General features: G+C 40.7%; 1 protein-coding gene across 3 annotated transcripts in view; it reads left to right on the plus strand.

Annotated features, from left to right (window-relative positions):
- The first annotated feature begins 688 nt into the window (after window positions 1–688).
- LOC129825015 (cyclin-dependent kinase 19) overlaps window positions 689–21,853 on the plus strand; it is a 60,248-nt gene continuing 39,083 nt past the window's right edge. Inside the window, exons 1-2 of one of the 3 annotated variants that reach the window (XM_055884652.1) lie at window positions 689–971; window positions 8,394–8,469. In XM_055884652.1, coding sequence (XP_055740627.1) covers window positions 844–971; window positions 8,394–8,469 — 204 coding nt within the window. In that variant the 5' untranslated portion in view covers window positions 689–843. Of the gene's footprint in view, window positions 972–8,004; window positions 8,176–8,393; window positions 8,470–19,640; window positions 20,018–21,853 lie in introns of those variants that run through there. The other 2 variants (XM_055884653.1, XM_055884651.1) reach the window with 2 other exon arrangements.

The raw sequence follows: 21,853 nt of genomic DNA on the forward strand, positions 1-21,853 counted from the left end.
AGGCAACTGTCAACATGACGAAAGTGTGTACATTGCTAATCTCCAAACATATTACAAAATGATGGTTATGCCGATTTGCTACATGTGCCTCTCTCATGTAACAGCTCAAGGCAATAGATGTCAAATGGGGGATAGTATAGGAGACTATTCCTCTAGTTGAGGCAACTTGAGAAAAACCTCACTTGATTATTTATATTCAAAAACCTATTAGAGACCTGCACATGTTGGGTCAAACTACAAAAGGGTGACACATTTGTTAATTCTAGTAGTATATAAAACATGAAATGTTACAACTGATCTCCCCCATTTTTTTGGACTGTTCATGAGTGTGCAAGTGCAGTAACTGCAGTTTATGTCTCCCTAGTGGCGCAGCGGTCTAAGGCACTGTATCTCAGTGCTAGAGGCGTCACTACAGACCCTGGTTCCATCCTAGGCTGTATCACAACCGGCCGTTATTGGAAGTCCCGTAGGGCGGCACACAACTGGCCCACCGTCGTCCGGGTTAGGGGAGGTTTTGGCCGTCATTGTAAAATAAGTATTTGTTCTTAACTGACTTGCCTAGTTAAATCAAAATATAAACCGTAACGCAAAATGCGGATTGTAGTTTCACGGACCTTTTACTTCCATGTTGATAACTCAAACTGACGTTTTTGTAAACTACCTTCCCCAGAAAGCATTGCGTGCCAATTAGAAACGTCAACGAGCCAGTGAACATTAAACGGAGTAGACCAAAATCCCAAACAAGGAAATGGTGGGGGAATAAAACGACCAGATTATTTAATTAATGCATGTAATAATTAAAAATGTATATTATTGTAATTTAAGAAATATTTATGGGTTAAAATGGATTACGACTTCAAAACAAAGCTCGCGGCCGAACGAGAGAAGGTAGAAGATCTGTTCGAATATGAAGGTTGCAAAGTGGGTCGAGGCACATACGGGCACGTTTATAAAGCTAAGCGCAAAGACGGGTAAGATTCTGAATGTTATTGTTTACTCAATAAACTGATTGCAGAATGCCGTATGAAGACTATATCTCTTTTCACGTTGGACAGAGACTACATTTGAACCTCCCTGAGCTCTGCCAGTGTCTGTGTTTTTGTTTTCATGTACGCACTCACTCGCAACGGTCCTCCCCCAAAACAACACAGTGATGATGTTTATTATTTGACACCCTGTTCATGGTAACTCAGACTACTTTCAACATTCGTTATTTATATACGCCTAATATCGCCAGTAGAATCGTGTAAGCTATGATCTTGGTCAACTTGGCAAAGTTTTTGCTGCTTAAAATAATCATATTATTGCCAAGATCTCAAGAGCACTGACACAGTCGAACTCGAGGCAACGCTTAACTCCTTTTGGTGCTGGAATGCAAATAAAACAAGTGTAACAACAATGATTAGAATATACATTTTTGGCTAATACTTTATTATTATGGTTTTCTAATATGGATAAAATACTCATATCACACAATGAATCATTTTGTAAGTGTTTGCTGTTGCTGTTCCTTATTGACCATTTACTTTGCAAAGGCGCCAACATTTCTGTGGGATCATTTTAAAATGCATTGAAATGTGTTTTTCCTGCACAAGCAAGTGATTTTTGCTGTGTTTGGTTCCCAAATGAGAATCAATCTCATGATATGCCTGGAGCATAGACTTCTCTCCAGATTGGAGGGAAAGTGGAAATGTAGGCTATGCTATTTCGGTTTTGAGGGGGAGTAGACTATTAGGCCTATTAGCCCAATGATATATGCGTATATCTATCTATTTATCTCTGAAACTGGAAACACTTATCTCCCTCGCTAGCTTTAAGCACCAGCTGTCAGAGCAGCTCACAGATTGCTTCACCTGTACATAGCCCATCTATAATTTAGCCCAAACAACTACCTCTTTCCCTACTGTATTTATTTATTTATTTATTTTGCTCCTTTGCACCCCATTATTTCTATCTCTACTTTGCACTTTCTTCCACTGCAAATCAACCATTCCAGTGTTTTACTTGCTATATTGTATTTACTTTGCCACCATGGCCTTTTTTTGCCTTCACCTCCCTTATCTCACCTCACTTGCTCACATTGTATATAGACTTATTTTTCTACTGTATTATTGACTGTATGTTTGTTTTCCTCCATGTGTAACTCTTGTGTTGTTGTATGTGTCGAACTGCTTTGCTTTATCTTGGCCAGGTCGCAATTGTAAATGAGAACTTGTTCTCAACTTGCCTACCTGGTTAAATAAAGGTGAAATAAAATAAATAAAAAATATAGGACATAGGAACTCATCAATCATCAAGCTCATCAAACTGGTCAATCTATACTGGAGGTAATCCAGTATATCACCTCCAGTATTGATTGATCAGTGCGATGAGATCCTATATGTCTATCTGATTGGGCTAGTAGGCCTAATAGCCAATTATAGGCTTATGATGACAAAAAATGATCCATTCTTTAGGGAAGTCAGTGTAATATGGAACTTTTGTCCATAGTAGCAGAATATATACTATCTGTAATAAACAATAAATAAGTTGCAAAATGTAAATTCCAGTGCATAGTTGAGGGTGTTTTTTTTCTATGTAGGATCAACTGGTAATTTGGCATAGGGCCTTCTGGAACAAGTCGTTAACTCAGCAAAAAAATAAACGTCCTCTCACTGTCAACTGCATTTATTTTCAGCAAACTTAACATGTGTAAATATTTGTATGAACATAAGATTCAACAACTGAGACATAAACTGAACAAGTTCCACAGACATGTGACTAACAGAAATTGAATAATGTGTCCCTGAACAAAGGGGTGGTGAAAATCAAAAGTAACGTTCAGTATCTGGTATGTCCACCAGCTGCATTAAGTACTGCAGTGCATCTCCTCCTCATAGACTGCACCAGATTTGCCAGTTCTTGCTGTGAGATGTTACCCCACTCTTCCACCCAGGCACCTGCAAGTTCCTGGACATTTCTGGGGGGAATGGCCCTAGTCCTCACCCTCCGATCCAACAGGTCCCAGACGTGCTGAATGGGATTGAGATCCGGGCTCTTCGCTGGCCATGGCAGAACATTGACATTCCTGTCTGGCAGGAAATCACGCATAGAACGAGCAGTATGGCTGGTGGCATTGTCATGCTGGAGGGTCATGTCAGGATGAGCCTGCAGGAAGGGTACCACATGAGGGAGGAGGATGTCTTCCCTGTAACGCACAGTGTTGAGATTGCCTGCAATGACAACAAGCTCAGTCCGATGATGCTGTGACTCACCGACCCAGACCATGACGGACCCTCCACCTCCAAATCGATCCCGCTCCAGAGTACAGGCCTCGGTGTAACGCTAATTCCTTCGACGATAAACGCAAATCCGACCATCACCCCTGGTGAGACAAAACCGCAACTCGTCAGTGAAGAGCACTTTTTGCCAGTCCTGTCTGGTCCAGCGACGGTGGGTTTGTGCCCATAGGCGAGGTTGTTGCTGGTGATGTCTGGTGAGGACTTGCCTTACGACAGGCCTACAAGCCCTCAGTCCAGCCTCTCTCAGCCTATTGCGGACAGTCTGAGCACTGATGGAGGGATTGTGCGTTCCTGGTGTAACTCGGGCAGTTGTTGTTGACATCCTGTACCTGTCCTGTGATGTTCGGATGTACCGATCCTGCGCAGGTGTTGTTACACGTGGTCTACCACTGCAAGGACGATCAGCTGTCCGTCCTATCTCTCTGTAGCGCTGTCTTAGGTGTCTCACAGTACGGTCATTTCAATGTATTGCCCTGGCGACATCTGCAGTTCTCATGCTTCCTTGCAGCATGCCTAAGACACGTTCACGCAGATGAGCAGGGACCCTGGGCATCTTTATTTTGGTGTTTTCCAGAGTCGGTAGAAAGGCCTCTTTAGTGTCCTAAGTTTTCATAACTGTGACCTTAAATTGCCTACCATCTGTAAGCTGTTAGTGTTTTAATGACCGTTCCATGTTCATTAATTGTTTATGGTTGCCTGAGAAAAACTGCTGATTTTTTTTGGACATATTGTGTATTCATTTATGTCATTTGTAGGCTTACTAATATTGGGAATGTTCTATTTAGTTAATCAATATTCTGGATAGTGTCTCTATCAAACTGAGACATAGCGTTGTTGTTGCTGATTTTTTTCAGTGACGCATGCTTTCAGGGGTGGTGCAGTAGACCTGGCTGACGCAACTTACGTGATTCACAGCGATGGAGAGCTGTGACACACTGATGTCAGAAGGATTTCGAGTTAGGTGTTAGCCAGACTAATAGGCCTAGCCCAGGGGAGAACGACTGCCCCCTCGCATTGAGGGTTTCAAGTTGAAGGCCGACGGTGGTACTGCAGGCATTGTTTCCAGAAAACAGGATCCTCCATTGTAATGAATGGGGAAATGGCAATATTCGTGGTTAATATTTGTGGATCCATTACTTTTTTTAAATAACAATCATGGTACCAATAATTTCTTTTATTTCACTAGATGTATGTCCTTGAACCAATTACTTTAAAATCTCACACAGACAGTTATAAGGATAATTTAGTTGCTAATGGCAGCCTGCAGTACATCGGTCGGCCTTCAACTTGAGATACTCAATGAGAAGGGGCAGCACTGAGCTAGCCTGCAACGTCACTGAAGAATAGATTAATTGAGTTAACTTTGATATCCTGAAATACACCTTTTATCTCAGGTGGAGGTTTTAATTCTGTATCTAATGATTGACAGATATCCAGCATTATTAATCCTGAGTTTAATCTGTCTTAGTCTTTGATTATTTGATATTTGGAGATCTAAATATGCTGATAAAAAGTACTGTACTTCACTTGGAGTAACAAGCACATGTCCAGACAGTCAACAATTTACTTCGGGTTGATTTCTAATTCATTAGATAACACTGTAGTCAAGGTATCCATTGAACCATACATTCTTACTTATCGTAAAGTTCTATTCTTATCTTTACATTTTTATGTCTCTGAAGTTAATCAACTGAATCGGAGTTATTGGAAACTCAATAGTAGACTGTTGGAAGATGATCATTTCAAGATGGATGCCAAAAATATTATACAAGAAAATTGGAGGAAAACCCAACTATTTCTTATGTCTTATGGGAAATATTGGGAATTAATGAAGTATGAAATAAGACAAACAGTCATGAAGAGAGTTAAAGAAATTGCTGAATTAAAAAAATTTAGGGAAGAGAAACTTTTTAAGGAAATACTTTCTCTAATCTCTATAGAGGACCTTGGTGAAGAAGGAAAGGGTAAGTTATTTTATTTACATTTTTTTTCTTTAGAAATGGACTGAATATATGAAGAGAGAGCAAAAGGTGCATTTGTAAAATCAAGAAAGAGATGGTTAGAGGAAGGTGAAAAAAAACAAAATAAATACAATTTAGAGAGAGAAAATTCTGAATTTACCTCTATTCATAAGCTTAATATAGATGGCAAAGAAAATTATAACTCCAAAGATATTCCAAAACATGTTTCGGAATTCTACGGTAATCTTTACACCAGTAATATCTGTCCTACTAGTGGCATATCTGCCTTTTTAGACTCTGTCAAAAACTATGCAAAATTCATAGATGAAGACTTCCAAAAGTCTTGTGAGGAATTTATGTATATTAATGAAATATTAAAATGTATCAGCAAGTTAAAAGAGAACAAATCTCCATGGAATGATGGCTTATTAGTTAATTCTATAAATATTTTCAGGAGGATACTGTTGAATTTATTTATATTTAATGTTTAAGGAGGCAATTGATTTAGGGGTCCTGTCTGTTTTCTATGACACAAGGCCTCATTTCTGTAATCCCCAAACCAAACAAAGTTGCAATAATGTTTGAAAATTGGAGACCAATCACATTAATGAACAATGATGGAAAGCTACTTGCATCCATCTTTGCAGAAAGACTTAAAGGTCTTGACCAAATAATTTAGGATACCCAGTCTGTTTTTTTGAAGGGCTGACATATATGTAATATATTCAACTAGGTTTGGAATTGATAGACTACAATGAGCACATTATGGAATATAGCTTTATTTTATTTGTAGACTTTTACAAGGCTTTTGATAAAGTTTAACATTATTTTTTATTTTTGAGACTCTTCGACTTTTGGGTTTTGGTCAATATTTTCAAGGTGTACAGTAATTAAGACACTACAATAATAGTAACATCTCTGTTAAATTATCCATGGAACTTCACAGAGATTCGACATTAGAAGCGGAATTAAACAAGGATGCCCAATTTCTCCTTTCTTATTTGTATTGGTCACACAAGTTATGGCACTTCATATCAATAAGGATTGTTTTAGGAGTACTCAGATACAAGATAAAGAGAGAATGTTCACAATTGGCTGACGACACCACCTTTTTTTTTAAAGATCATAATGATGTCAGGAAAGCTATTGAGTGTATTAATGCCTTCTCACATGTATCAGGTTTATCTCTGAATATTAGAAAATGTGAATTATTTGTGTTGAAAAGATGTGACTTAAACTCAGTATGTAACGATGTGATCACGTATCTTGGTAGTTAGCAAAGATCAGAAAGAAAGGGACAACTTAAATGTCTCTCCTATTGTAGAAAAAATTGGAAAGAAATTTAACTCCCGTTATTGGGAGTCCCATAGGGCGGCACACAATTGGTCCGGTTTGGCCGGGGTAGGCCGTCATTTGTAAATAAGAATTTGTTCTTAACTGACTTGCCTAGTTAAAAAATTGTATGTAGTATATACTCATTAAGTATGTAGTATACAGTATGGGTTTTCAAACATAGAAGAGGGAGTGTTTCTATCCGCATATATGTGAATTTAGGAACATGAATCAGGATTGTGGCCAGATGAGTGTAGTGGCCATGCAGGCTTTTGTGGGGGTCAAAAGGTAGCCTGTGGACTGTGTGTGAGGCGTCAGCATGCTTCAGTTCGGCTGGCGGCTAGCGAACCAAATGAGTGTGCTCGCACATGACAGGGAGACAAAAGACAATTTGCTTGAAAAAACTGAAAAAAGTGTAAATAGTACTGTTTTTCCTATTTGAGATGCTGTAGCCAGTTCACTTCCTCAAAATAGTCAGAAGTAATTTAAGATAACTCAAGAAATCTGTAATTAATTTTGACCTTTTTGCAGAGGAGATCTTAGTGGCAGCATTTTACACCTACAGTAACTAAGATGTTTGCTGTATTTCTCAATGAAAAAATGTGCATGAAAACGAGTTGTCTCTCGTTGAATGACAACAAAGACTTTATTGAAGAATCCCTGCAGTTGACCAATCACGAACGAAAGGGCGTAGAATTCGGCTCCCGAACTTCGGCTAGCCTTGAGGGGGGGAAAATGTGCAAAAACATCACAAAATGTCACCATAATATATGCACAAACTCTTCTGAACTGTTTCAGTAGGGAAGTATCCTTTATTCACCATTCGTATTATGTGGTGGAAAATAGCAAAAGAAAAAGCCCCCACCTACCCTCCAAACTCATGTTTGTATTCTTGTTGTCTATTAGCATTTTCTATGACTAGACAGTTGTGTTGTGATTTTCATGATTACAGTGTTTACTGTGCATCAGGCAAGTTGGTGATGTCATGTTTGATTAAATAAAACATGAATCCACTCACTATAGATTTGTAGTACAAAATTTGGTCTTCATTATCCAAAGTTTTTCACCAAAACCATTTTCTGCAATCTAACACGTTTGAAATAGGCTCAATAATATTTTCTGAAGAGTCGATATTGGGTTAATAAATGTTCCCCAACTACGAGGATACTGCTTATCTCAGATAATCAATTGTCCCCTGCATCGTAGTGTACTGTATGTGTGCACACCACAATATGTCTCACATTTCTTCATTGTCAGGCACATCTCATCAATGCCTTTTCCCACCACCAGCAAGTTTTTACAAGGGCATAGGAATACCCTCAGAATACAATGTCAAGAAAAAATCCCTCCTGATTTTTCCTGACACTGCATTTATTAAATAAAGTCCTATTTGTCTTTGATCATACTGCACTGTGTGTGCTATGAGTTCTGTATGTAGGCTATGGTTGAAGCTAGAGCGTGTGTTTTCATTGGGGGTTGAAATGCAGGGTGGTTAGATAATGATGAGAGGCTGCACTCAACAACAACAGAGCACGCCTGTGGCGAGGGAATAGCTGTCTTCAGCAAGAGGATATTGCTAATGGCAGGGATTCTACTGTTCCGTAAGAACACGTCGAGCAGTCCGTCTCCATCATTTCCATATCCCCTGTCCTTTCTGACTCTCGCTCATAAACACACAACCTTCAATACCTGATGCAGTATTTTATTAATCTATCTATGTTCAAGAACAAGGGATTTGTCCCTGTGTTACATTGCCAAAGAAATAAAGCTGGTTTGTGATGTCCTGTTTTTTTGGGGTTATTTGTCTGTTTCTCTGCAGGAAAGATGAGAAGGAGTATGCGCTGAAGCAAATTGAAGGAACTGGAATATCGATGTCTGCTTGCAGGGAAATTGCTGTAAGTTAATATATTGCTTAAAGGTACTGTTTTGTCCTTTCTCCTACAGTGTTGTTTTCCCTCCTGTGTTTTCTCCTACAATAAGATACTATGTGTAGTCGCTGCACCGTGCCATTTTCTTGACTTTAACCCTTTAGCTGGTGCTATATTAAAGAGTAGAAGCCTAAGAACTGTTCTACTTTGTCTGTAGAGTGTATTCCTGTACTGATGTGCTTCTGGGATTGTAATAGCCCCAGAGTTGCGCAGTGTTCCTAATGGCATGAAGAATAGAGACATCACCATTTAAACATGATATATATATATATATAAAGGTCTGCACATTTTAAGGCCCCCACACGTCTACTGTATAGTGTTCAGGCCTCCAATGTGTTATATAAACAATACAATATTTGCCTTTGGTGCAAAGAGAGAAACACACACAAACGAGTGCCCTTGTGAAGACGCCGGCGTCCACCCAGCTCCTCTTTGCTTACACTCAGCGGTCGCTTACGTTTTTCACTTGCTCTGCAGGTTATTCCTAACCCAGTGCAAAGCAGAAGCAGTCCAAGAACACATACTACACACAGGGGAGCTGTAGCCTCGTACCAACTGTCTTGATTTCGTGAGTTCTTGTCGATTTTAAGGCAGCCCCCCGCACCTCTCTGATTCAGAGGGGATTGAGTTAAATGCGGAAGAGACATTTTTAGTTGACCGCATTCAGTTGTACAACTGACTAGGTCCCTTCCCTTTCCCTGCATTCTGTTTCGCTACACGGATGTGATGTGTTTGTGTAGCGAAGTAGAATGTAAGCTCGTGAGATCAGGATGGTTCGTACCAGGCTAGGGGAGCTGACTGGGATATGTTATGTAAGTTCCACATACCAACCTCTCTAGGTATGGCCTACATGATCCACACAATATCAGAATGTTGTATGATGGTTACACTACTTGTTGTGGTGACAAACCTACTGTGTTTCTACCCACAATACAGTCATGCTTACTCAGTGGGTGATGGTTGGCTGCAAACCGTGAGAGTAGAAAGAATGTGTGCGTTATTGTTTGGCTGGCTAATCTTGAAGAAAAAACTGTTCTTGGAGCGGGGCGGGGGTCTTGAACCCATTGTTAGTGGTCGATAGACTGTCAACGGAATAGTGAATTTAAAAAGCTATCCAAATTTGCACAGCTCTTGGAGGTACAGGATGGTAAATAAGGAGTCTAAATTTAAATCATGAACACAGTTTACAGCACGTAGCACGCACAGCAGAAAAATGCTTGTGTGCTAGTTCCCTCAACATTGCAGTACAATAATCAATATCAATAATACGATTCAAATCAAATATACAATTTTTGTAATAGAAGAGGTAATATGCATAGTATTAGCTTGATATGTACACAATAAGATAAAAGATAATGAATGTGTTGTATTTACAAATATAGTGGGTACCCACTGGGCACAGACGTCAATTCAACATCAGTTTCAGGTTGGTTCAACGTCATTTCATTGAAATTAAGTGGAAACAATGTTGATTCAACCAGTGTGTGCTCAGTGGGTTGTGTAGTGTCTGTATACTAGAGCAGCTGCGTTGACTTGGGGTGTGTTTGAGTGGTTATGGGTTGCATTTGTGATTGTCTGTAAGGGTTGGATGTGTGGCGAGTCAGTGTAAATAGTCTCTAAAATGCAGATGGTCTCTAGTGTGAAAATATTCTCAAAGGTACAGGTCTGTGTAGGGAGACAGCTAGGGTTAGCTGTTCAGCAGTCTGATGGCCTGGCGGTAGAATTGAACAGAGGTACAGGCGTGTGTTAGCTACAAGCCGCTGCCTCAGCTCTGACTGCAGAAAGGGAATGACTGGATGCTCCATCTGGATCTGTCTACTCCTGCTCAGCCCAAACTCTCACTATCCAACACTCATTATTCCCATCCCAGGAGTGGGGACACCTATGGTATCCTCTCCAGGTGACCCTTAACACTTTAGCCTCACATAGTGTTCAACCCATGGAGATCCTGTTTAATTACAATAGGGGCTAGATCATAAAACCTCAGCGTTTTAGAATGGGGTGAAAATGGCAGCCGTATTTGTCAGGAAAAAATCCAAACCAGTCTAATTGGAATGAATGGCAGTAGAGGCATAATCCGGCTTTTACTTATGTAGGAACATAAGAGTAAGGCATGTGATATGAATGGAATGTTGGCAATTCATTTGAGAAAATAATGTAATCATTCCTTAAACTGTCTGCCTAGCTAGCTAGCTAACAAATATACAGTGCAGATAAATTCATAAAATTCATTATTTTACACAATCTTATCACAGAACTGGCAAACCATGGTTGACCAACTCCCTGACCAAAATGGCTGACCTTTCATCATAAGAAGGTTCATGTCCATTCTAGTATACTAATTCCTGATACTATGGTTCACCCACTCTGCTTTCAGAAGTAGCTATACAGGGTAACCATCATATAATTAGGAATTACAATAGTAATTGAATAGAATATCTATGATAATTATAACAGAACATGAAACTTTCATTCAAAAAAAGTCTCAGCTCAAATTCTACTATGGCAGCATTGCTTTGTTTTTCAAACCATCAGACGGAAATTCTGGCAAGGAATGTTACTAAAATTGTTCTGAATGAAAGTAAATATTGGTGTGTTGTGTTGGTGATCTGACCCAGTATTGGGCATCTAGCTAGCGTGTTGAGCCTGTTCTGTTTGCATAGCCCGCCTCTCCCAGTTTCTCTCCACAGTGGATCCTATCATCCTGGCCTATGACCGTGTGTAGCTGCACACTGTTAGTCGGTGTCAGGTTACTGCTCTGACTGTATTACTGCTCTGCTGCTCTCTCTCCTGGCGCCGTCCTCTAATTTGTGCTACAGGAGACTGAATTGTCAGATGGCACAGAGTTCTGGCCAGCGTGCAATTTTTCCTTCGTGTGATCTCTGATGCTTATTCATTGTACTATAAACTGATGGATTAGTCAGCCCTGTGTGACCACTGGCTGGCTTGCCCTCATGACTACTATAACTTGTAATGCTGTTGAAATGCAAACACGTCCCTGGAAAATTGCCCATAGTTAGTTCAATTCATGAATTTCATTCTCTTACCTTTTTTCTTTTTGGTATTGCTATGGGATTGACCCAGACCCTGTGGACACCTTCAGGAGGAAAGCTGCACACCTGGGTTCAAATACAAGCCTGTTTGTTATTTTAAAAACATATTTTCATTAAATACTTACTTTCTTTGTATTCAAGTATTTTCAAATAATATGACCCGAATCAACTGCTTCTATTGGAAGTAGGCCTATTTGGAAATATTCCAAATACCAAACAGACCTGAGTTCAAATGCATGGGAGCATTTATTTGTATTTAAAAATGCACTGTGTTCAAATTAGCGTAATGAGAGTTAATCAGTTCTAAAAGTGTTTGTGCACTTCTTTATTGTGATTAATCGCATTGTCTGTAACTATTCAAAATACACTGAAAACATATTGTACAAGTGGGAAATAGGACAAATAAAAGCACCCACCAAATTATTATTATTATTGTTATTATTATTATTAGATGAGCAGTCCAACAGCAGGCTCCCATCATCACATCAAAACACCCCGAGGGGCGCCTGCTGAAGTTAAGAGCCACCAGAAATGGATTTTGCTCAAAGTCTCTCAGACCAACTTCGCTTCAACAGAACAATGGACTCTTTGTGTCACCACCACTGCAACCCCCCATTTTGTTGTGAAAACTGCTAGAGTTTAATGTTTGGCATGCCACACTCACAACTGACTGAGGGAGGTTTTGCTGCCATGTGTTATTGGTTTTGTGCATTCAAATGGCTTGAGGATCTTTTTTGCTTTTTCCATGTTGGTATGTCCCTTCAGAAGTTGTGGAAAAATCATTATGTGTAATACATTTTCAGAAGCGAATGTACAGTACTTTTTGAAATTGCGCAATCATTGGAATGAATTAATGTATTTATTTATTCAAGCTTTTGCATAATGTAATGGGTAATGTTTCCTCATGAAACCAGATGACATGCAATAGCTTATGCACTGAGTGGACAAAACATTAGGAACACCATAATATTGCGTTGCACCCCCTCTTTTCCCCTCAGAACAGCCTCAATTCTTTGGGGCATGGACTCTACAAGGTGTTGAAAGCGTTCCACAGGGATGCTGGCCCATGTTGACTCCAATGCTTCCCACAGTTGTGTCAAGTTGGCTGGATGTCCTTTGGGTGGTGGACCATTCTTGATACACATGGGAAACAGTTGAGCATGAAAGACCCAGCAGTGTTGCAGTTCTTGACACTCTCAAACCAGAGCGCCTGGCACCTACTACCATACCCCGGTCAAAGGCACTTAAATATTTTGTCTTGCCCATTCACTTTCTGAATGGCACACATACACAATCCATGTCTCATTTGTCTGGAGGCTTAAATATCCTTCTATCGCCTGTCTCCTCCCCTTAATCTACACTGATATGAAGTGGATTTAACAGGTGACATCAATAGGGGATCATAACATTCACCTGGTCAGTCTATGTCATGGAAAGAGCTAATGTTTTGTGCACTCAGTGTATGTTGATGTGTAGGCTTATTAATTGTATTGAATTAAGCAAGGTCTTGTAACTCATCTGCGTCAAAGGATCCACATGTAACCACTGCACTGTGCACTGCCACTGAGCTGGTTGTTGAAACAGAGCTTAAAGCAGCTGGTTGCATAATGTACTATAGACCAGTCAGTGAGGATTCAAGTTGAACCTCTCTCACCCCTTAAATCCCTGTTACACAGGAGACTATGTTTAGATGATACTTGGTAAGTCTGAACTGACCTGTGGAGGCCTGTACTAAATAAAGGCCTCAGAGTGTGAGCCTTCCTAGAGAAAGAATCCTGCTCGCTTTCACTCAGGTCCGCCAGTGGGCTTATCCATGTCTGTGGTTGATGGGGTTTCTCAATCACTTTTTCTCTGTCGACTTTTACTAGATACAGCGGTAGCAGTGTCATTCTCTGTTTTCTCTCAAACTCAGTCAGTGGTCAATAGACGTTTGGTGACAAGCCTACTTCTCATAAGTGGGCTATTGCCGCTTATGGTGTGGCCTGAGGTCTGCCAGTACTTCTCACTTGTTGTACAAGGGCTTTTTAGGTCTGTGACTCATGCAGAACATCTGAGCAGTGTATTGGCACTGCAACACCAATAAAAACCCTGTTATTGTGCAATTCTGGCATCCATTTCACCCATTCTACTTCGAGAGTCTATTTCTAAACTAACAGGTGTGGGTCTGTTGTTGGTCCAATTTAGATTGACCCACCTCAAGGGTTGAAACATTGTTTGAAATGCAGTGTTTCCCCTGGAGCAAGTCCCATTTTCCCTTTAGTTTTATATCAGAAAATGGCTTTTGTTTTAATACAATAAAGGGGACCAGGGTAAATGTCCTTCAGACTAAACAATGACAACAGTGATTTGCACAAATATGTACTTTGTTTCCTGTAAACAAGAGGGAGGGCCAGAGGGAAATGAGTGAGTGATGAATGAAAGATGAAGAGGTTACAAAAAAACTTATTGTTTATGTTGTAAAAATGTTTTTAAAAAGGCACTCTCAGGGGATGTTTCATCTGATAAGCCCACATTCGGAAGGGCGCCACATTGGCTAAGCTACACATTACGTTTTAACACTACACCACGCAAAACCACACCACTGGGAACATTGGCAATCAGGTTTACTAGGGGACAGGGATAATGGGTCCCTCGACACAAGACACCTGATACTGAATTTTCTGTGAATCCGATGATCATGGATTCCCTCTGGGACCTGCTTTGGCTCGATCTCAGAGTAGTTTTGCTATTCCCTCCGTCAGCCAGACCCAGTCAGCTATTCTCTCCCACCATTCTAATCACTGTGCAAACATGGCCACATTTTGGTTGTGTTTGCATAGGGAGGGTGTTGACAGGCTCTCTCACTTGGTTTCCATGGATGAAATGAGAGTCAGTGACAGTGTGTCCATGCCGAGGAAGATCTTTTTATTACAGTAGCTAGATAGGGGAGACGGTTGTATAATTGGAATTTTGTTTCATATGAAGTTAATAAAGGAAAATAGAGGTAGAAGCTAGCTTAATGATGATATAAAACCAACGGCCATTTTAAATTGAATTGCTCTATGCATCTTTTTATGGCACACATTAGCCATGAGATGGGGAGTTATATTACGTACCTAAGAAAGCCTGCGTGTGGGTATCCATTCTGTTCAAGAATATGCCGCAAGTAGCTACACTAATCTTCCCCAGAGCCACAGAGACCATGGTTACTCAATGACACAGCAGAGTCAGCAGGTTCTGGGCGACACGGAATAACAAGAGCAAATGGCTGGCGGCGGCACGAGCAGAGAGAGCGGAATGCTTGCCTTGCCTTCACTTTGTTCAGTCTCAGGGGAAAAGCTTGGCGTAATGGTTCTCGGTCCCAAACACACACAGCAGCAGCAGCAGCAGCATGCTTCCTGGATTTATCGACCCAGTGCACTGTAGCCACGTGAGGGAAGCCAGCAAGTTAGTCAGTCCTCGGCTACCTCCCAAATAGCACCCTATTCCTTATGTAGTGCGCTTCTTTTTACCAGGGCCCATGTGGCTCTGGTTAAAAATGAGAGCACTCTATAGGATGTCATTTGAGACTCAGCCCAACTCAAGGAAACACTGTTTTCTTGTGGTTCCTCTCACTCTCTTATCCCCCTTCTTTGCGCCAAGTCACATTAGTGACTTGTTTTGACTCTTGATCATTGAGTGTAATACTAAACCCTTGTACAGTGTTAGTCAAGTTTGGACACACTTACTCATTCCAAATAATGTATTGTGTCATTTCGGAGTCACTTTTGTTGTAAATGAGAATATAGTATTTTTCTAAACACTTCTACATTTATGTGGATCAATAATATAATTTCAAGCATTCCACATGAAGCTGGTTGAGAGAATGCCAAGAGTATGCAAAGCTGTCATCAAGGTAAACGGTGGCTACTTTGAAGAGTCTCAAATGTAAAATATTTTGATTTGTTTAAAACCTTTTTTTGTTGTTGCTTACTACAGTACATGATTCCTTGTGTGTTATTTCATAGTTTGTCTTCACTATTATTATACAATGTAGAAAGTAGTAACAAATTATGAAAAACCCTTAAATGAGTAAGTATGTTTAAGTTTTTGACTAGTGCTGTAAATGTGACAATGTATAATGTGCTAATGACTGCCAAAGCTTAAATGTCCCTAGAAATAAACTGAATTGTTAGCTATTTAACTGTCCAAATGATATGTGGTGTTATTTACAGTTTATAAGGGTCAGGGGTGGTTAGTGGCCTGAAAGCCAAAGACCTCGTGGATCCAGGTCGTATGTGCCCTCTTTTTAAAGGTGTATTGGCTGTCCTGGCCACAGAGGCTGTACTAACGTTTGACCCAAATCTAGCCAGAGCTTTCCCTGTTAAAAAAAAAAAGACACATTTTTTCCCAGAACAGGCCAAGGACTTATGTTCTTGCCATACATTCACAATGAGGGTTCTGGTTAGGCTACATTGTTTTAATGCCTTTTTTTCTTGTTCTCAATTTGTATTTTCTTTCCTGTTATTGTTACTGATTTCGACAGACAAACAGGAAAGATTTGAAGCAGGAAATGTGTACAATATTGGGATTTACAGCACGGTCACAAAAGATTGATTACACAAGACTAGTCTATTTTATGGATCTAGCAGATTGATAGTGCATAAATCGTGACCTTTTGATGTTAATAGCCACAACCGTTAATTGATATGCTATGTGTAGCAGAAAAAAATAATCAGGGACACAAATCCAAACAAAGAAGGCAACAACACAGACGACAAGACAGCTGACTCCCCCATGTACCTGAGCATGTTGAGGTACTACCTTAAAGGGATACTTTGGGATTTTTGGCTATGAGGCGCCTTCTCTACTTCACCAGAGTCCGATTAACATGTGGATCCCGTTTTTATGTCTCTGTGTCCAGTAATGAAGGAAGTTCGAGGTAGTTTTGTGGAAGTCTTTGTATCTGCTAGCATTGCCCCATGTATCATGGGGTATGAAATTATTGACACCCTTGATGAATATGAGCAATAATTCTAGAATAAATCATTCAAATACTGAGCTATATTGTATGCAAAATATATTTTGGGGAATTATATTATTTATCCACATAAATGTAGAAGTGTTAAGAAACATTCTATTCTTATTTACAATAAAAGTGACTCCAAAATGACATTATTTACTATTCATTTATATTGGGCACAAAATAATCTGAAATGCAACCAAACTGAACAGCAAATGCATCCAACAAGTTTGTAAAGGTACAACCTTCATGTAGTCATTGCCTGCTAGGAATATGGAACCAAATACTAAACTTTTGACTACTTTATTTATAAGAATCTTTAGTGGTGTCAATAATTTGGACCCCTACCTTTTTAGAAAAAATTATGTATTACTTGCTGAACAAATATCTTTCTTTGAGCAATTGTATTAGTATAAAATAATACAATTACCTTGTTTTTTTAGCATACAATATAACTCAGTATTTTAGTTATTTTATACAGTCATTAAATATTGCTCATCTTTATCAAGGGTGTCAATAATTTCAGACCCCAGTATAGATATGACCTCATCTTGACCCAGTCAGAGTTTTTCTATACTCTGCGCAGTAAAATGTTCCCTGGGATAGCTGCCATTTTCTTCCTGTGACCCAAAGAGAGAGAGAGAGCGGATTACGGGCATCTGATTACGGCAGTGAGGTTTCACTAAGGCGATGCCCCCTGTAAAGGAACATGAACATTGACAGAGGCTGTCCTCCTGGTTACAGTACGTTGCTGTTGCACTATCCTCGCTTTACTCTTGTTCTGTGTTCTCAAATTTCTACGAAGGTCCAATCCCCTGTGATGGACTCACTGCAACAAGCTTATTGAGTCTGTGTCAAAGGGGATTGAGTATTAACCTGAAATGTTAAGATAAAAAAACAGCACTGTTATCCTACTGTACTGTATGCATAGCCTGGACTTCCCCAGGATAATCACAATGTGTTGTTATACCAGATAACGTTTGCTCTTTATCATAACAAAATTACCTTTAGATATTTCGTAGTCATGTGACTGCACAGGATCACTGTTTTATTAGTTTAGATGATTATAAACAGTGCATACTGTTGAACGCTGTACTATGAGAAACAGTGGAGGCTGCTGAGGAGAGGACGGCTGATAGTAATGGCTGGAATGGAGTCAATGGAATTTTATCAACCACCCAGAAACCATATATTTGATACCATGCCGTTGACTCCATTACAGGTATTATTATGAGTCGTCCTCCCCTAAGCAGCCTCCACTGATGAGAAACCAGATGTGTGACGGTCATGGAATTTTGAATGACGATTATCGACCAAATGAAGCGGTCATTATATACTATACAGTTGAAGTCGGAAGTTTACATACACTTAGGTTGGAGTCATTAAAACTTGTTTTTCAACCACTCCACAAATGTCTTTTTAACAAACTATTGTTTTGGCAAGTCGGTTAGGACATCTACTTTGTGCATGACCCAAGTCATTTTTCCAACAATTGTTTACAGACAGATTATTTCACTTATAATTCACTGTATCACAATTCCAGTGGGTCAGAAGTTTACATACACTAAGTTGACTGTGCCTTTAAACAGCTTGGAAAATTCCAGAAAATGATGTCATGGCTTTAGAAGCTTCTGATAGGCTAATTGACATAATTTGAGTCAATTGGAGGTGACCCTGTGGATGTATTTCAAGGCCTACCTTCAAACTCAGTGCCTTTTTACTTGACATCATGGGAAAATCAAAAGAAATCAGCCAATACCTCAGGAAAAACATTGTAGACCTCCACAAGTCTGGTTCATCATTGGGAGCAATTTCCAAACGCCTGAAGGTACCACGTTCATCTGTACAAACAATAGTACACAAGTATAAACACCATGGGACCACGCAGCCGTCATACCGCTCAGGAAGGAGACGCCTTCTGTCTCCTAGAGATGAACATACTTTGGTGCGAAAAGTGCAAATCAATCCCAGAACAACACCAAAGGACCCTGTGAAGATGCTGGAGGAAACCGGTACAAAAGTATCTATATCCACAGTAAAACGAGTCCTATATTGACATAACCGGAAAGGCCGCTCAGCGAGGAAGAAGCCACTGCTCCAAAACTGCCATAAAAAAGCCAGACTACGGTTTGCAACTGCACATGGGGACAAAGATCGTACTTTTTGGAGAAATGTTCTCTGGTCTGATGAAACAAAAATAGAACTGTTTGGCCATAATGACCATCATTATGTTTGGAGGAAAAAGGGGGACGCTTGCAAGCCGAAGAACACCAGCCCAATAGGGAAGCACGGGGGTGGCAGCATCATGTTGTGGAGGTGCTTTGCTGCATGAGGGACTGGTGCACTTCACAAAATAGATGGCGTCAAGGAAAATGATGTGGATATATTGAAGCAACATCTCAAGACATCAGTCAGGAAGTTAAAGCTTGGGTCTTCCAAATGGACAACGACCCCAAGCATACTTCCAAAGTTGTGGCAAAATGGCTTAAGGACAACAAAGTCAAGGTATTGGAGTGGACAGAACTGAAAAAGCGTGTGCGAGCAAGGAGGTCTACAAACCTGACTCAGTTACACCAGCTCTGTCAGGAGGAATGGGTTAAAATCCACCCAACTTATTGTGGGAAGCTTGTGGAAGGCTACCCAAAACGTTTGACCCAAGTTAATCAATTTAAAGGCAATGCTACCGAATACTAATTGAGTGTATGTAAACTTCTGACCCACTGGGAATGTGATGAAAGAAATAAAAGCTGAAATAAATCCTTCTCTCCACTATTATTCTGACATTTCACATTCTTAAAATAAAGTGGTGATCCTAACTGACCTAAGACAGGGAATTTTTACTAGGATTAAATGTCAGGAATTGTGAAAAACTGAGTTTAAATGTATTTGGCTAAGGTGTATATAAACTTCTGACTTCAACTGTATATACAACAGTATGTGAACACGCCTTCAAATGAATCCACTCATTTGAAGGCGTGTCCACATACTTTTGTATATACAGTTGAAGTTTACATACACCTTAGCCAAATACCTTAGCAAAATACATTTAGACAGGACTGGCAAAGAGTGCTCTTCACTGACGAGTTGCGGTTTTGTCTCACCAGGGGTGATGGTCGGATTCGCGTTTATCGTCAAAGGAATGAGCGTTACACCGAGGCCTGTAATCTGGAGCGGGATCGATTTTGGAGGTGAAGGGTATTTCATGGTCTGGGGAGGTGTGTCATTGCAGGCAGATGATGCTGTGACATCAAGCTCACTCATCTCATGGCTGTGCGTTACAGGGAAGACATCCTTCTCCCTTGTGGTACCCTTCCTGCAGGCTCATCCTGACATGACCCTCCAGCATGACAATGCCACCACTCACAGAACGAGCAGTATGGCTGATTTCCTGCAAGACAGGAATGTCAGTGTTCTGCCATGGCCAGCGAAGAGCGCGGATCTCAATCCCATTGAGCACATCGGGGACCTGTTGGATCGGAGGGTGAGGGCTAGGGCCATTCCCCCCAGAAATGTCCGGGAACTTGCAGGTGCCTTGGTGGAAGAGTGGGGTAACATCTCAGCTTTTGATTTTGACCCCCCCCTTTGTTCAGCGACACATTATTCCATTTCTGTTAGTCACATGTCTGTGGAACTTGTTCAGTTTATGTCTCAGGTGTTGAATCTTATGTTCAAACTATTACATCCCAATACCAGACAGCCATTGCGAGTGTAGCTATGAGTTTACCAGTCAAATTGCCAGGGTTAGAGGTTCCAAGCACGTTCTATTCGTTCTATTTCTATGTGTGCTGCTGCTTGTTTCAGCAAGGAGCAACAATGTTGCATCAAGTAGTTAAGAGTCCATGTTACCGCAGGAACAGACTCAATGGCACAAATGTCCGTCCTGTCTTGAGTCAGCTGTTTGTTGACAGAAGATGGGTTCTTTTATTTTCATTGTGGCCAGCGTCACAGAGCCGGGATTCTGCCTGTAGTCTGCCTCTAAGCCCAGGGCTCATTAGCACAATGCCATGTGATAACCCAGGGATTAGGCTGTGTTTTAAACACTAACCTCAATATCCCTCCTCATTTCCCCCATCCAAAGGCCAAATCAAACATGCTGCATACAATCACAGCATTATTCCCCCTGCTCTGTGTTCACTGTTCAACCCTCTCGTCACTTTTTTAAGCTTACTACTGTAGTACAGCCCGCCTTGTGGGTAGAACCGAGGGGGAGACTGTGTGTGCATGATATAGCACAAGGTCAATGCAGAGAGCTACCCCCACCTGGCTGTAACCCTCTCTGTCCGTGTCGGGCGGACACTCTGAAATTATATCCGTCCGTGCCCTTGCCCAAACATCAGACTGTTACCATGGTTACTCCATGTTGCTGGAAAAAAGACTCAATAGGTCTCTACAAGCCAGAATGTTGAATAAAATTATGTTTGAGGTGACTTTACCGGTTGTCCGTGCAGTTGGTCATTTTATCAGCGGTAAGAGGTAGAGAGGGTATCCACAGGAAAGTGTTGTTTACCTGACGTTTTGTGGCACTGGTATGTTCTGTCGCTTATATTTTCAATCTCTTGACTCATTGCACGTGACGCATAATATGTAAACAATAGCCGAATGTAACCGAATTTAGTCGACCAAAGCACATTTCCTCGCAATCAGCTGGAAGTGTGCAACCAGAGGCTCAGCCATACTGTGCAAGTGTTTGCACGTGCGAATTGCATCAGGATTGAAACTAAAAACCAGAAGTACAAACCAATATACACACCAGCGTACTGAAAGCCGGGTTAATAACACTACTCTTGATATTTTGTCTCAATTTTCGAGCAGCAGAAGGACAAACCACACAGACAACCGATAGAGCAAGTTTCTGTGTATTTTTCCATGGGATTTCAGGTCCGGTGACAGAGTAATCACATTAGCCCTATGGGTGAATAATTAATTCACTGGATAGCTGGATTACGGACCGTTTCAGCACTTTCTCTCTAAACACACACACACGCACACACATCGTCATCGTAGTCTATCTAAAGGGCACGATTGATTATGGATTCAGTTGTTTGTCTGAGAGTGCCTCCGCTGACAAAAGAAGCTGGGAGGGATGAATATGAAGAGAAACAGCTGAGTTTGTAGGAGTGTAATGTCATTCTCTTAGTGCAGTAATACAGTGTCCGTAGTGTGTAGGAGTGTACTGTCTTTATGTTAGTACTGTAAAGTGAAGACCGACCTGGAGTGCTGTGTCTCTGACACAGCTGTGCAGGGGCTGAGTTGCCTGCGAGAGCGGCGCTGGAACATCGGCTTTGGACCCATTAGTATGGCACACAGTGTTCAGTGG

This window comes from Salvelinus fontinalis, chromosome 27 (genome assembly GCF_029448725.1).
Source record: "Salvelinus fontinalis isolate EN_2023a chromosome 27, ASM2944872v1, whole genome shotgun sequence".
Classification (NCBI taxonomy): domain Eukaryota; kingdom Metazoa; phylum Chordata; class Actinopteri; order Salmoniformes; family Salmonidae; genus Salvelinus; species Salvelinus fontinalis.